Genomic DNA, 16,024 nt, shown 5'->3' on the forward strand with positions numbered 1-16,024 from the left:
AACTGTGTGAGGAGCCATGAGGGTTTTGTAGAGAGAGCAGGTACTGGGTATTGGGACTCTGCAGATTCCACCATGTGGGAAGAGGCCCTTGGAGAGGGTGGGCTGAAGGGTGTTGGGAGGTGGTAGCCATGCGTTTTGTAGCGTGTTGCTTGTGATGACATTGGCAGTTTACAGGCAAAGAGTTGTGGAAAGAGCTGTAGTTACAGAGGCAGGCTGGATGTTTGAAGTGGGGAGATCCTTGAAGGTGTTTGCTGGAAAATGCTGTCAGAGGTGAAGCAAGGAAAAAAGCATACATTTGCAGGTTACTGCCATCGGTTATGACGAGCTCTGCTGATTCAGTCCATTCCCAGCTCTTGGCAATTTAACTGGGTGACTTTTGAGGTCCAGACAAGGGACCTAATAATCTAAACAGAAACCAATACATTAATAGCTGCTGCATTCACATTTGTTCTGTGCTGATTTTGTGATGCTGTCGCTTCAAGCGCGCTGTCAAGAGTGATTTTTAAACCGGTGTTAGTAGGGTGCTTAGTGCTGCAGTTCCTAACAGAAACTTGGTTATCCCAGCTCAGAAAGCAGTTGCAAGTCCTTGTGACCCAGGCGGTTTTGCTTGGGTACAGCTTGCTTTCAGAACGCCTCCTCTGCACAGGGAGCTGCTCGTGAGCAGCCAGTTCAGAGGCCACAAGTTATTTGTAGCGAGTTGTGGAGATTAACTTCTGAATAAATGAATATATTGGAGGAAATCCTAAGCTGCTTGCGGGGTGTTTGCAAACAGAGAGCACCTTCATCAGAGAAATTGCTCGGTTTGAATAATGCGAGCAGCTCAGAGCCCGTTTACCTGCCTGTGAGGGGAATGGGGAGGCTTAATTGGCAAATGCTTGTGTTGTGCTTTGAGACAGCTGTGTGAGAGGCAGCACGAGAATGAAGCGTTACCTTTGCGGCTCCCAGGGTTGTGATTCCTTCTCTAGTTTGTGAATGCTGCCCTCTTCCAGGGCTGCACAAAGAAGGGGTGCAAGGGGTGTTTGGGTTAGTTTGCCACACGTGCGTGTGGGGGAGTCCCGTGTCTTTGCTCCCACAGGCACGGGGCACCCTGGCTGCATCCACCCTGCAGAGCAAGCCTTGGCACCCAGCTCCCAGGCTGCAGGCATCCAGGGGTGCCCTGGGGGCATTACAGACCCTGGGTGCCCAGGCGGAGCTGGGTCTGCTTCAGCTGATGGGGAATATGGCCCTTTTCCGCCAAAAAGGCAGCAGTGTTTTAGTTTAACTTAATGTAGCTTTGCTGGGAAGACAGTGAACATCTTCTGAGGAGTGAGACTGTGTGTGCAGCCACGCTGTACAAGTCACCAGCTGCTCTTTCAAATGAGCTCTGAGAAAGCTGCAAGTAAACATGCAGATGTGGAATAGCAGATACAGTTCTTCTGCAGCTGGGCTGGGAAGTGCTCCATAAATACCTTCAGATAGTACTTAACAGAGTGTCTCAGTACTCAATATCCAGAGAGAATCCTTTTCACATCACCATTGATTTCTGGGTTAGGGCTGAGTATCTCTGGGCGCAGAATTGGACCAAATCACAAAGTAATAAAATAGCATATTTATAAACAAAGAGCGAGCGTTGCGTCTTCAAGTTACCTTTGCAAAGCTCCTGCCTGGGAATTGGCATGGCTCCTTCCAGTCGAGGGATCTTGGAGGCAGATTTGCTGCATCACAAGCTGCAATTGTATCTGTGAGGCTTTGAAAATGAACGCCAGTGTCTCTGCAAACAGGATACCACTTGTGAGGTTTAATTGGAACCAGTCATGTCTGAATGCTGCAGACTTTGAAATAACGTGAGTAACCTAAGAAAGCCATTCAAAACGTATCTACAAAGAGTATTCCCCAGATACACAGGGGTGAAGAGCTTACTGGGATGAAGGCCCAGCATGAGATTCTGCTCTGAACTTGAACTGAAGGAATTTTGTGTGTGTGCTGTTTTGAAGACATTTGGGTGCTTCAGATATCTTCCTTCATCTCCTCTCCCCAGCTTGGCAAGAACTAGATGCAAAAATATTGTAAGGCAGGCTTTTGCAAAGGGGGAATTGAGTCATGGAGAAGCTGAATGCCATATATTTAAAGTCAGTGTTTGTCTTTGCACTTCACAAAGCTGGTGGTTGGAGGAGGTGGGGGGGAAGTGACACTGGATCATCTTCTATAACCCTGTAAGAGCTGTGTAGAAACAACTGACCTGTTTGAGGATTTAATTTCAGCTTTTGCCACCTGTCTGTGAAGCCCTAGCTTACAGACTCAGATGTGCTCATGTTTGGGTACAACAGTCTGCTCGCTCTTCCGTAAAGCCAGTGGGCACCGAGAGAAATTCTCTCTGGAAGTAAGTGGTTATCGGGTATCCCTTTGCACACATGCAGATCTATGAATTTCTTGTCAAAGGGTTACCCACACTGCCTTGGTTGTACTGATGGGGTCTGTGAGGACTGAGATGAAGAAAACCCGCTGGGCTGTGCCCTCCATGGTTTTGGTGAGCACAGGTAGGCCTCTTCCAACGCAGCTCTTTGGCTCTGGTGCGGTGAGCTGCGCTGGTAGCTGTACTGCAGCAGCACTAGCAGCAGGGCACAGTGTTCCAAAGTGTGCAGGGTTTGCCAGGATCTCATCCCTGCTGCAGAATTACTCTGCAGTCTCAGTTCTGGTTTGCTTGAAGTTCACTCCCTAGAGCACAGAGCTGCAGGAAGAGCCTGGAAAATGTGACAGGAAAGTGAACCAGTGCCATGCTGCCTCTCCGAGCTTGTGAAGGCTGTGGAATATTAGCTCAGAGGCCCTGGAACTGCTCCCTGTGCCTCTGTCAGTCCTCTGGGTTTTGTGATGTTTGGCCATCGCTGTGTGCTACTTCAGCCTTGTTCTCCTAGAATTTGGGAACTGGGAGGGAGGGTTTTTTGTCTTGTTGGGGGTTTGCTTTCAGTAGCTTCTTCGAGAGGTCTTGAGTGGATTATGTGTTTCCTGAAGAACTGCATAGAAAATCAGCATGAAGTTGAGAGACTTGGGAATTCATCTTGCCCCTAAGAAATGGGTGTTTTGTGAGCCTTCGGAGAATGCAGTCATCAACCTTTGCATGTTGAGTTGAGACAGTGAGTAACAGGGGTCTGCCAGGGGGTGCAGCCGAAACTCATGAAACCAGGGTGTGTTTAGAGTGGAGAGACTTGTGTTTATGAGCATGAGGTGTATGAAGGGGATGAGGCAGCAGAGATTATTTCTGGAAGGCAAGAATTGGTGCTGTTGCAACGCTTAAGGATCCTTAATGTGGCAGTAGTTACTGTTTCTGGGCATGGAAAAAAGGGCACAAACCCCATCTTAGGAGGCTGAATGCACTGTTTTGCAGACAGTTTCCTAGGAGTGCTTGCTGCATGTTTGCTGGTGTGGTGAGAGCAGTGAAAGCATTTGGTTTGGAAGGGTCATGTCCAAAGAATGACGTTCTCAGTGAACCTCACGTTTGTAAGAAATCAAAATAATTATCTTTTAGAATAGAATACTTCAGTTGGAAGGGATCCACACCCATCGTGCAGTCCAACTGTGTGACCAAAAGTTAAAGCATGGTATTAAGGGCATTGTCTAAATGCCTCTTAAACTGTGACAAGCTGGGGCATCGTCCACCTCTCTAGGAAGCCTGTTTCAGTGTTTGACCTCCTTCTCAGTAAAGAAGTGCTTTCTAATGTCCAAATACAGCATAATCATTCCAATAGACAGGAGGTGGCTTTGGATGGTGTCATCCTATGCAGAACAAGAGTAGCAGAACCAATGACTTACTATGGTGGGAAAACCTGGTCCCAAGGTAGAGTTTAACTTGGGCTGTCATGCTGTTGGCACTTCTGCAGTGTAAACCTGAAAACCTGACAAGCTTCTGAGCAGATTCTTCTTGACCTGTCAGGTTTTCTCCAAGTTGAGGTTGGAGCAAATCAGTGCAAAACACTTAAAATCTGAAGTCTGATGGGATAGTGAGTGTTCTTTTGTTGTGCTGCAGCGCATGGCAATTCTCAAAATCAGAATGAATGGAAGAGCAGATGGGCTCTGCTTAGGAAAACCCCAAATTGTAAGTCTCTTGGTGTGTATTGCCTTGTGGTTTGCTCTAGTTTTCATTCAGACCAGCTTTAGAGAGTTAATATCAACCGTTAAACCTTTTAGACTATCACACCCCCCCCCTTTTTTTTTTTCCTTTCCTCTGGTTTAGAAGTGAATAAAAGAGCTTTGTATGGTTCTTGAAACTGAGCCTGAATCAGCTCTGAACAGAATACAGTGTTCCTTTCAAAATCTTGGGAATAATGACATCATAGGCAAATTGGGCCAGAAACCGTTAACAGTATTCTTTGTGGAATGAAATCCCATGGGAGGACCTATTTCAGCAGAGTGGCATTGTTTACAAATAGATGCAGTGACAGATACAGTTGTCCCATTCTGAGGGACAGCTGAAACTGTGCCTGTAATGGACTCACAGAGTGACCGTCTGGCTCTGTAGCAAGCTGAGAGTGTGCCCTGGTGCTTCTGTGGTCAGGCTCATGCTGATGATCTCGGGGGTTGAAGGCTCTTTGGCACTGGAGAAGTGGTTGTAGGTGGGTTAAAGAGCAGATAAAAGCCTCTGTGGCCATGTGCTGTCTGTGAGAGTTGCTGGAGGTGCCAGGAGCTGTGTCCGGATGTCTCTGTTGGGCTTCATAAGCTGGGAGCTCCCTCATGCATCCCTGTGCAGAAACACCTGGGCATCGCGTACTTCCCCTTCACCAGCGTAACACGTGCAGCACGTGCAGTTCTCCCTGTTACCTTACAGTCATTTTCATCACTGGGTCTTCTTTTTCCTTCTGTTTTTTTTTTTTTTTTTTATATTCCTCATTACTGGAAAACCGTCTGCATTTCAGGATAGAAATCCCACAGATCCCTAGTGTTAACTGCTTGACTAAACCCACAAAAGCTCTGAGTTCTCTAGGTAAATAGGTTACTCTGTGCTTGAAGGTTGGACTCAGGGCTCTTCCTTGGTCATTGCCTACATCTGTGCTTCCATAGGATGGTGGGCTGTGTTCCTCCATCACCAGAGCAGGTCTCCTGGTAGCTCTCCACCTGGACAGTGCAGATGTGTTTGCAGAACCCTCTTCTAGGGACTGGATATATGTTTGTGAATCAAGTTCTCCAGGACATCAGCTTCATGCTGTAGGTACTTGGGAGAGGGCTGGGACCAGCAGTTGCTAGAGTTTTCAACTGTGTGACTCTAGGACAGGTCCCTGGGATCCCTTGGGGATCCAGATGTTCAGGAACACTGCTTAGTGGAGCCAGGGACTGGAGCAAAACAGAGATGTGATGGTGTATTTCATTTATTATTCTTGTCACTAGGCAGATGCTTTGAATTTCAGATCTGGCATTCTGGGATCTCATACAGGTGAAATTAAAAATGTAGATCAAGTACTAAAAAAGTGATTGTTTTATATGTGGTAATTTGACAATGGAAACAAATGCCAAAATGCCCATGTCATGAAAACCAGTCTAGAGTTGGCATCTCTGTGTGTTTCAGTTGGTCAGTTGGTTTTTATATGGAAGGTACTGTCAGTTAAGGCAGTGTGGACTTGATTATCCACTACTGATATGTCAATGCCAGTGAAATTCCAGCTATATCAAAGTAAATGCACTTGTTGAAAGTGTTAGCTCAGGTTTTTGGGTATGAAAAGCAATCAAAGAACCCTGAAACCCCTCAGCCACACCAGCTTTACCTGACCAAAGGGAGAGCAGCGCTGCTGCTCCATTGGAGCTTCAGGACCTCTGTGCAAGTGACGGTCACTGTGTTTGGCTGATACTTCTGAAACAAACCTGAGACTTCCACAGCTGAAAAACATTGTTTGCTTCACTTTAAATACAAGAGAGTAGCCAGTGAGTGCGATAACTTGTGTTAACTGTGAATCAGCGCAGGGAGGGATCCATAACACATGCACAGTGCACTGCACGTGCCTTCCAGAACAGGAGCCGCATTGATTTTAGGGGGTTGGAAGCAAGGTGCCTGTAGAATTGTAACCTTTAAAAACGCGCAGTGTAGCCCACATCACATCTGATCTGTCTGAAGTCACACTCTATTTTCAGATTTAAATCAGTTGGGTTTACCAGGCGTCGCTTGTTTGCTAAACCAGCTGCTTAATCCAGACTTGAATTTTAGGATTTAAGATCCATTGGGCAAGTCTCACCTGCCCTGTGTGTTCCCAGCTTTGTGACGATTTCTGGGTATTATTTTCCTTCAGTCAGTACCCCTGTTCTTTGTTCATGTTTATGCACAAGAAAGTTTTTAATCGGTGCTTCTGAATGAATTTCCTTTGGGAAGATCATTCCTTTTGAAGCCCCACAGTCTTAGAACTAAAGCCTCCCCAAACACCGCAGGGAGGGAATAGAGACCTTAACGCTTGCTACCCATAGCCCCCCCGTGTGTGCCTTCTTTCTTACATTGTAAAAATGGTTCATTGCCATTACAGGTAGTTTCAGTAAATCCTTTAAATGTTGCTGGTTTCAGGGGACAGTTTGGATTGTTAACAACTACAGGAAAAAAGTTGTAAACAAAAACTTGAAAAGCCTTTAGCAGGGCTGTAAAACCCTTTATTTTAATGATAATACCGTGATTTGTAGGAATTGGCCACTGCATTTATTTATAGCAACCAGCAGTAACCTTATTCAGAGCAAACCTTCCATAGAGAGACTTCCTTATTCCACCAGAAGGCTTTTCTTGCCCTCTTTCCTCCCCAGGACATGAGCCTCGCCATCCTCACTTGACAGACATGCTTTCTGTTCTGCCTTTGCAGGAGGCTGTGAGGGCTGCTGAAGATGTCCGATAGTCTGGATATTGAAGAGAAACCTCCAGCCCCACCGTTGAGGATGAACAGCAACAACCGCGATTCTTCAGCACTAAACCACAGCTCAAAACCGCTCCCCATGGCCCCTGAGGAGAAGAACAAGAAAGCCAGGCTTCGCTCCATCTTCCCAGGAGGAGGGGATAAAAGTAAAGTATCAGCAGTGCCAATGGCTGGCTCCGTCTCTCTTTGCCTCTGTTGGTTCTTGGTTGCTGTGTTTTATTTCTGCCACTGTTTTCTTTTTGGTTTGAGCTGCAGCGCATGGTGAAGTCCTTCCAAATCTTTCTGTTGACATGACTCTGGTGACATGTTTCTAAAGAGGAGGACGTGTTTGGTCAGTTACTTTCTTGTCTTTGAAATCCAATAAAACCTGCACATGTTGTGCAGCTTGCCTTTTAAAAGTAACTTCATAGTGAAGCTGGGGAATCCTTTCCATTGGCTTTGCATTTGCAGTAAAAGCAGAGGTAAAGTTGTGGACTTTTGAAAATAGATTTGCAAAAGAGAGAGGCAATATGCCTGATGGTTTGGGTTTGGTTTTTAATGCAATCCTAGAATTACTTCCATTCCAGGAGCCAAGAGCAAGCCTCTTGTTGCTTTTGCAGTGAGAGTGCGCATAGAATGGCTTGGTTTAAAACCTGCTTGGTGTGGTTACAGCAAAAAAGTTTCTTGAACATGCGAGAAGCAGTATTTCACTTGCATTCTGTAACATGCATTTGCAGAAAGGAGTGTGGTTTGAGTTAGTGTTTTTACAGAATTAGGGGAAGGGATCTTTGTAATGCCATGGGACCTGGTGGGCTGTACCCACAAGTGCTGAGGAGCTGGCTGATGTCAGGGCAAGGCCACTTCTGATTACCTTTGAAAGGTTATGGTGACTGGGGATGGTCCTAATGACTCTAAAAAAGCAAATGTCACTTCTGCCTTTAAGCAGGAGGATCTGGGGAACTATGGGTCAGTCAGCCTCGCCCTGTCCTTGGGAAGCTAGCTGAGCAAACCCTCCTGGAAATCATTTCAACACAAATGAAGGACAAGAATGTGGTCAGGAAGAGTCAACAAGGATTCATGAGCCTCCATGTGAGCCTCTTGTGTGAAGGCTGTGCCTGCATGGGCCCGTTCCTCAGGCAGAGCTGGCCGGTTCACTCTGCAGAGTGCTTCCAAAATGTCCCCTTTCGCAAACAAAAAAAGGCCAAAATGAAAATCCCTCCCGGCTTAATTCCTGCAAGGCCTTGGGTCGCTTCTTGCCCTTACTGCCAGCAGAATGGTATTATCCCTCTCCGAGGAAACATTTCTTAAGGAGGAGGTGCTGTGTGAAACACATGCAGAAATGGGCAGCTCCAGAGGCAAACCCTCCTGGAAATGATCAGTGACATTAAAAATGTCTTGACCTACCAGACAGAGCAGTCATCGAAAACATACACGTACCATGAGTTAAAATGTGATGTGAAGGAAAGTAAGCTAAGATTTATAGCTTAATTTTGTTGCTGAAATAATAGAGAACGTGTAGCTTGGCTGGCCAAGCTGCTTGAGGTGGTTTCATGTTGGGGTTGTTTTGTGGGTCAAACCAACCTAACCTGTGTGTGCTTCACAAGTTCAGTGACGCGTTTTTTGAGAGTCCTGCTTATAAAACAGAAGGGGATTGATACAGCTGCTCTCATCTAGTGCAGTGCTTTGCAGCATCACAGTTTTACGGTAACAGTGCACCACTAGTAAACAGAACGTGAAGAAACCACCGTGGCAGGAGGGGTGTATTGTGAGGGGCATGTATAAGAAAATGAAATACCCCTGAATGCACTCAGTCATGGCTACAAGGAAGTCGTGCCTTCTTGTATGGTTTTGCCAGCTTATGTAAAACAGAAGCAACTTGAGTTGCAGGGCACAGACAGAAATGTCAGGGGTTTTAGGCTGGGGAGGGAGGAGGGTGTTTCAAGATGTTTAATTGTATATTTAATTTGCAGCTTTTCAGCATTTGGACTATAGGTGTTACATCCACAGTCTGGTAGGCAAAGGTGCATGAAGCAGATGAGCCAGATCTTGGGGAATGAGCTGGAACGCTTGTCCCCGGCAGGAGAGGCCTGGAATGGGCAGGTGCTGCATTTGATGGAATGCCTAATTTTGCTTCTGGATTTGACTTTTGTTTTGAACTGAATTTGATGATCCTTTAAATCTTAATTTTCACTGCATTTGCTTGTAAATGATGAGGTGGGAGAAGCCAGTTCTGTTATCTGCAATAGAAAGTTACATATGCTGAACGGAGATGACAACTTGTAACTGGCAACATCTATCCTGAAAATTACACAACATCATCTTAAGAGATAAAAGAAGGGGAAAAGCCTTTGCATTTGTATTTGATATATTGCTGCAGTATTTACTGAATGCTAAATGAAAATAATTCATCAGTGAACATTGTGTAGGGGTGTGCAGTGCAGACAAGGGGTGACAGTTAATTTTTTAATGAGGATAAATGGAACAGTGCAGAGAAAGCATTAGAAACATCCAAACTACTCTGGACTGTAATTATGAAGAGCAGAGCATCTTCCAACTGAAGGAAGCTATAAGGTAGAGTAAAACAAACAAAATTGTCTTCATCCAGCTGGTTTTGATGTGCATAACGTGCGCATGAAGACTGGCCCTGTGTTAAGGGAATATGTCAGGCAAAGGCAGGACCTGAACAACTGTTCCCTTCTCTCCTGTTGATGTGTAGCTATGGCATGGGTATTCACTTTTGATATTATCATTAATAGATGGTGATACACTGGCCTATAGAGATCCTGATATAGAGTCCCTTTGTGATAGGCACAGTATAAACCTCTTGTGTATCTGTGGGCACTGTGATATTTGCGCTGTTCCAATCATTAGCATGTGATTTTTCCCCAGTTTCAGTGACAGATGTATTTGATAGGAAGGCAGTTCCCTTCTTGGCTATTACAGATACACCGCTACCACCAGAGAGGATCCTACAGGTAGTTCTGTACTGTATTGTTCAACCATGTAATAGTCTTGGAGCACACTGGTTTTCCAGGGAAGCCAAATGTTTCAGGTACCTGCCAGCAGGATAGATGGTTGAAGATGGATGTACTCTGTGTTTATCTGGATGTCTGGGAGTGGTCCAGAACTGCCATTGTTGTCACTATTTTTCAGAGAAATCTCTATTGAACATGGATTCTTGATGCTTCAGAGTGAAGGCAGCTTCTCTCAGCCTTTATTCACTCGTTTGTTATCAGAATCAATAAAACTGGGCTGAAGTGAAATTTGTCAATAGTATTAAAGCACAAGAGATGGCCGACCACCAGGGATGTTGCCTTCAAAAGATGTTAAAATAGAAGGGAGATGAGAAATATATGCAGCTGAGTGACTTTCAGGTCTGTCTCCTTCAATAAGATTCTTCACACTCTGTGAATACTCAGAGTGATATAAAACAAGGAATTCCTGGAGACTAATAAAGCCTGGCTTTTATGGCTATACGTCTTAGCTAATGAGCAGCTCAAATGAAGCTTTTCCAATGGCATTTATGGGATCTTGTTGCTGTGCAGATTCTGTGGTTTCTAATACAGAGCTGCTGCTTGAGCCTTTTAATCTGAGAGGAGCCTTCTCCTCAGTTGCCTGTTTTCACAGGGCTTGTAGGAACCTCATTACCTTACAGAACTTCTCCTCTCTAACTTGGCTGAGCTTGAAAACAGGCTCAAAGTACGCTGGAGAAGAGACACACATGCAAACAGGCATGCACGTGTGTGTGCTGGGTGCTTTGCTTCTGCAGGAACCCACAGAGCAAAGTCAAAACAGGACTTAGTTGCTAGATATAAAAGCTTGACGAAGAGCAGAACTGATAACAGAAATCATACTGGTTAGAAATAGCCTAAGATGACTACTTCAAGGACAGCTTGCTTTGGCAGCAGTGATACTGGTTGGAAGAAAATCAGAATGAAGTTACACCACGTAGACCTTCCCAGGCAGGGGTTGACAGCTAGGCTGGTGTATATTAGCTTGGGTCTATTTGTCAAGTGAGATGGATGTTAATTGATCTGGTTTCCACGTGTGAAGTACTGTTCTGAGCGCACCTGCTAGAGAAAATGTTTGACTGCAAAGCTGCCCAGAAAATAAGTGCGTGTTAACGTTTTGCCTCTAGCCAACAAGAAGAAAGAGAAAGAACGTCCTGAGATCTCTCTTCCTTCAGACTTTGAACATACCATTCATGTGGGATTTGATGCCGTCACTGGAGAATTCACAGTAAGTAACCACACTGCCTTGCCTGCTTACCAGAGCTTCTAGTTTCTTGGTAAAATAACCTCCTGTTGCCAGAAACGTCAGATGACAGCAGCCAGGCTGTGAAGAAAGAGACTTTCATTTGTTGGGCTTAAGATTTGGAGTGGGTTACTTCTGATTCAGGCTGCTTTATGGTTTTTTTCTCCAAGGATTGTCAGCAGAGTGTCTGTGGCAAATGAAAACTAGGAAGAACGTAGGTGTGTGCTTTTATCAGTCCCACAGGCTGCTACAGGGGTTGGTTACTCAGCGTCTTTGGGAAAGCATAAAGAAACCCACGCACATGTGCATAGTCTGGCTGTAGACAAATCAGTCCCAAAGTGCAAAGTCCAGCTGCTCTGCAGACAGCCCTTGGAGACACCAGGCAGCAGCAGCATTGTGGATGTCCATTCATTTTAATTCAATATCTTTCAAAGTATGTCCATAGGCTAGGTGGTCAGACACGTTTCTAGCCTTTATGTATTAATAAAACAGCAGTCAGCTTTTTCTGCCTGCATCACAATGAAGTGTTGGGAAAAATGAGTCTGATAGGAGCTCCTTGAGGTGTGCAGGGGGCTGAAAGCGTTCTCTTTCAGACTGCTAGTTAAGTGCTGAAGCCATTAATCCTTAAAGCTAAGGTGGCAGAAAGCCTACACTTGGTTGAGCTGTGGAGGGGAGAGGAAGCATTAGCAAGCAACTCTTCGTACCATCAGCAGTACCCTGTGAGCTAAGTGGTCAGACTGTGTTAGCACCATGCGTCGAATTGTGCAGCGTGCTAATGCTGACAGGCTGCATACACCAAACAGGATGGGACAAATCATTTGCCTGGAAAAAAGGTGGCTCGCTTTCAGAATGTGAGTCCTAACGTGACTTCATCAGTTTTTACTTTGATTGCTACTTTTGGGTCTCACAGGCAGTTCAGAAACTGTGTGTGCTACAGCAGCAATAGTAATAATAACAGTAACAGTAGAAGAAAAGACACATCTAATGGCAGCGTGTCTTCAAAGGAGGAGTGAAATTGAATTATCCTTAGTAATGAGGAGGTACAGCTACGTTTAAAGTATGCAGACTAGTTCATTAGCCTTTATAAAATAGATGTCACTTAAAAAATCTTACTTCAGAATGTGTTCTGTGCCAAACCCTAGGGCTTGATTAAATGCTTATTTAAAAAACCCAGATGTGGTCATTTTTGATCAGAATCTTTGCGTAAAGCCTTCAAAACTGTGTTTTCCCTGCTGTCTGTCCTGGTTTTCCTCTTATTTTTTCTCAGTCTCTCCCATGTGGGCACTTTGTTCAGGTTAATCTTCAATGCCATTCTCTATCTTGGAATTGTGTTACTTTCTGCTTTTGTTTTCTCCCTCTTGTATTTGCATCCCACGTTCCTATTTATCTTCTATTTTCTTTCTTTCCTTTCTTTCCCATTTCACTGCTCTCCCCATTAATGTTCAGCTGTTCTTATTCTATATTTATTCTTCTTTCAGCCTTCTGCCTTTATTTCTACCCTGTGCTTCAGACTTTTTCCTTGTGGCTCTGTGAAAATGTGATGGGTCACAAACATGTTCTCTTGTAGGCTGACTGGTGGTGAGGATCCCAGTTAGTCTCAGGCCCCTGCCAGCTGCATCAAAAAGGAGGGATGTTGAGGTGAATACGTTTGAGTCCTCAGCACAAGCACTCTCTATCAGTACTTGAGACATCAGTTTGAATGTTTTGATTGTCATCCAGTGTGTCAAAACAGGAGCATCAGGGATTTTTGATTATTGTTTTTAATTTGTTTTTGGTGTCAGATGCCCCCAGCACAGGTCCTGGCCTTTTGTAGAACAGAGTGATTGTACAATGCTAAACATGTCCAGCTTTACTGCTGTAGCACCGCTTCATTTTAAAATCTTTTTCCCTTTCAAAACAGCAGACATTAGGTGGCTGCTGTTTTACAATGACACAATACTTCTGCAGCAATACTTGTTCCTACAGTTCCTATCAGCTCCCAAGTAATCCCAGATGCAGGTGTTGGGTTGCACATCACACTAGGCATGTTTGATTTGTCCCAACCTGGATACAACCCGTGTATCAGCTGGGTAGTTACGTGGTAAGTACGTCCTGCTCAAGGGACTGCCACTAGCCATATCATGTACAGATATTCCCACTGTCTAGCGATCACACTGCCTGTCTCCTTCAGAAGTTTGGAAGTGACATGGGAATGTCCAGTAAATGTGCAAATACCTGGGGGGTTTGGTTTGAATTGTTATAGTTGTCATGCCAGTAGTGTCTGCTCCACTGCCTATGTGCAATGCATTGGGCCATTTCTGACACCTGACAGTCACACACCCCAGCTGCATTATCTGACTGCTCTTAGTTGCATCCCAAGTCAAAGTTGCATGGACTCCTGAGTTACAGCTTTCAGGCTTGAGCACCAAGCTGTGTTGTTGCTCATGAATGCGTGTTGTATCTACATTTCACTGTGCTTGGGGCAACCACATTTGCTTAGAAGGAGAGCTTTTAAAGCTCAAAATGGAGTTGGTTGGAAACCATTGGGTGGGAGCATGCTGCTAGAGCTTTATGTTGGTTTATTTTGAAGGAGCAGTTGCATTTTCTGCCTGGAGGAAGGAGTGTATTGGGGAGCGCATTTTGTAAGGCATGCGTTTCTGAAACAGTTTCCTGATCCCCAGTCTAGAACAAAACGTGGTCACCCACCAAGCTTCTCAGGTGTCAAGATTATGACATTAGCAAGTGGGGGAAAAGGTTGTGGCTGTAGATCTAAGGAGGTTACAGGTTATTAACCTGACCGGTCATTCCTTTAGAGTTGTCCTGATTGTCAGTCTGACACACAGGTTGTGTTATGACCGTACCCAGTCTCCCAGTGTGAAGTCTGAGTCTGATCAGCTGCTTTTTCCGCTGCTCTTTGTTGGCTCTTACGCTGGCCAGTTGTGATCCTGGGGCTGGAGAACCACTGGAAAACACTTAATGTAGAGCCGTTAAAAAATGCTGACCTGGCTTTCAAACGAGGCAAACAGCAAAAGCCCAGATCTTTCTCTGTTATTTTTATTTTTTACTAAAGAGATCACCGGTAATTTTTCCAGTCACTTGCTTTAATCCCCAGTAATGTATTTTTATGAGGGAGAGAAAAACTGGTTTAAAAAAAGAGGAGGGGGAAAGATGCTTCCAAACATTGGAACAGTTGTGATTTTTCTGTTTCCCTAAGCCTGCCTTCCTGTAGCCTGTCCACCACCTAATCCATTTGTTACCTACCTCGTAACTCCCATTTTAGATGGGACTTCCCCATTTTGGCCCATTGGTTTCCTCCTACCACCTTCTAAGTTGTCCCACATTCTGTTTTAACTTTCTTTTCTTTCTTTATTTACGTCCATTACAGCCAGATCTCTATGGCTCACAGATGTGCACAGGGAAGCTCCCAGAGGTGCGTCACAGGCCCAAAAGAATCTTGCATCCAAATGCTTCTTTGAGATGTCATAGCACTGCAGCAGCAGGTTGATGTGTGTGCAGTAGATTTGTTGCTTGGCTTATCCCACTCTTCTTGTCATTAATCCTAAACTTTGGAGGCCCATGTCACACATTGTTTTGTGGAGAACTTCTTAGGAAGAAAGCGTTTCCCAGATTGGGGTGGCACTAAGGCTAAATGTAAATGATGCTTCAGGTGTGGTTTCTCATTCAGTAAGTCCTACAGTTTGCTGGTAGATGTTGGCTGTGCAGTAATGGGGCAATATTACAGGCTTTCAAATTTAGGAAATTATACTGGATATTTAAAGCAATTTTCCATCAATACGTTTCCAATGCAGAGCTGCAGCTTTCACTGATTGGATCAATTTTCAAATGCCACCCTCACTCATCAGATGTCTGAGAGCTCCTCCAAGGCTTTGGCACTCTCAGCCTGTTCTCCGAGTCCCTGGTTTCTGTATATTTACATTAAAGAACCGACTGAGCTACAGGAGCTCGATAAAGAGGCACCCTCAGCAGCAGTGGTACAACTCAGGGTCACGATTTTGAGGATTTAAATGCAGATTCTTAACCCCACAGTGTTCCCTGGTATGCTGAAAATTAATTGGATAAGGATGGGGTTATCCTGTTAATCCGACAGCAGTGAATGTCTCAGCAAAATGTGTTTGTGTTATTAAGCATTAAAAATCCAGTGTAAAGCTCCTAAAATATACTGTGTTGTCCACAAACATAGAATAGCCTTGTAATGTCTGCACTGAATCACCAGGAAAACAAGCTAAGCCTTAACTCATTATTCCATGGAAGAGCAGGGTTGATTTAAAGATGAGCTTCATGCACTTTTTTTCCTATCACAGTCATAACTTTCTTTTCTTTTTAAAGTTGGATCCCGGTTGTAGCTCTGTATTTTGATAGAGAACAGAATGATTGCATCTGATGTGTAGGCTCCTAATTTTAATTGTAGGGTGTCAATCAATATTTCTCAAAGTAATCTTACAGGTAGCATGGGATCTTGGTAAAGATCTGTGAGGCTGTGGCTGTTAAATATTCTAAACACACATTCTTTCCACTTGACACCTGCAGGGCATTCCAGAGCAGTGGGCCAGGCTACTACAGACCTCCAACATAACCAAGCTGGAGCAGAAGAAGAACCCACAAGCTGTTCTAGATGTTCTCAAGTTCTACGATTCCAAAGAAACAGTTAACAACCAGAAATACATGAGCTTTACGTCAGGAGGTAAGTCGACATCTCGCTGCGAAGAAGGGAGTGTCAGGCCCCAGAATGAGTCAGACCAAAGTTCCACATTCAAGTGGTCAAGAAGTAGCCTTAGAAATACTCCTGTAATCAATTATATTTCTCCTTGTGTCCCCTAAATGTCCCTGAAACTGAGTTTTCTTTGTTGCTTGCTTTTAAAACTCAATAAGGTACTAGATGGAACAATCATTAGCATTTTTAGTCAGAAGCATTGGTGGCCAAAGGCTGTGTTTCCTTCTGT

At 44.6% G+C, this 16,024-nt stretch overlaps 1 protein-coding gene across 4 annotated transcripts in view; it reads left to right on the forward strand.

Annotated features, from left to right (window-relative positions):
• Positions 1-16,024, forward strand: part of PAK3 (p21 (RAC1) activated kinase 3) — a 168,542-nt gene that overhangs the window by 130,973 nt on the left and 21,545 nt on the right. For 3 of the 4 annotated variants that reach the window (XM_061445721.1, XM_061445719.1, XM_061445720.1), the window contains exons 2-5: positions 6,801-6,997; positions 10,969-11,069; positions 14,449-14,493; positions 15,612-15,765. In XM_061445721.1, coding sequence (XP_061301705.1) covers positions 6,823-6,997; positions 10,969-11,069; positions 14,449-14,493; positions 15,612-15,765 — 475 coding nt within the window. In that variant the 5' untranslated portion in view covers positions 6,801-6,822. The remainder of the gene's footprint in view (positions 1-6,800; positions 6,998-10,968; positions 11,070-14,448; positions 14,494-15,611; positions 15,766-16,024) is intronic. The other variant, XM_061445722.1, reaches the window with a different exon arrangement.

This window comes from Pezoporus flaviventris, unplaced genomic scaffold, assembly GCF_033815535.1.
Source record: "Pezoporus flaviventris isolate CSIRO_AGI_PZ_B2104156 unplaced genomic scaffold, CSIRO_AGI_Pfla_v1 ptg000005l, whole genome shotgun sequence".
Classification (NCBI taxonomy): domain Eukaryota; kingdom Metazoa; phylum Chordata; class Aves; order Psittaciformes; family Psittacidae; genus Pezoporus; species Pezoporus flaviventris.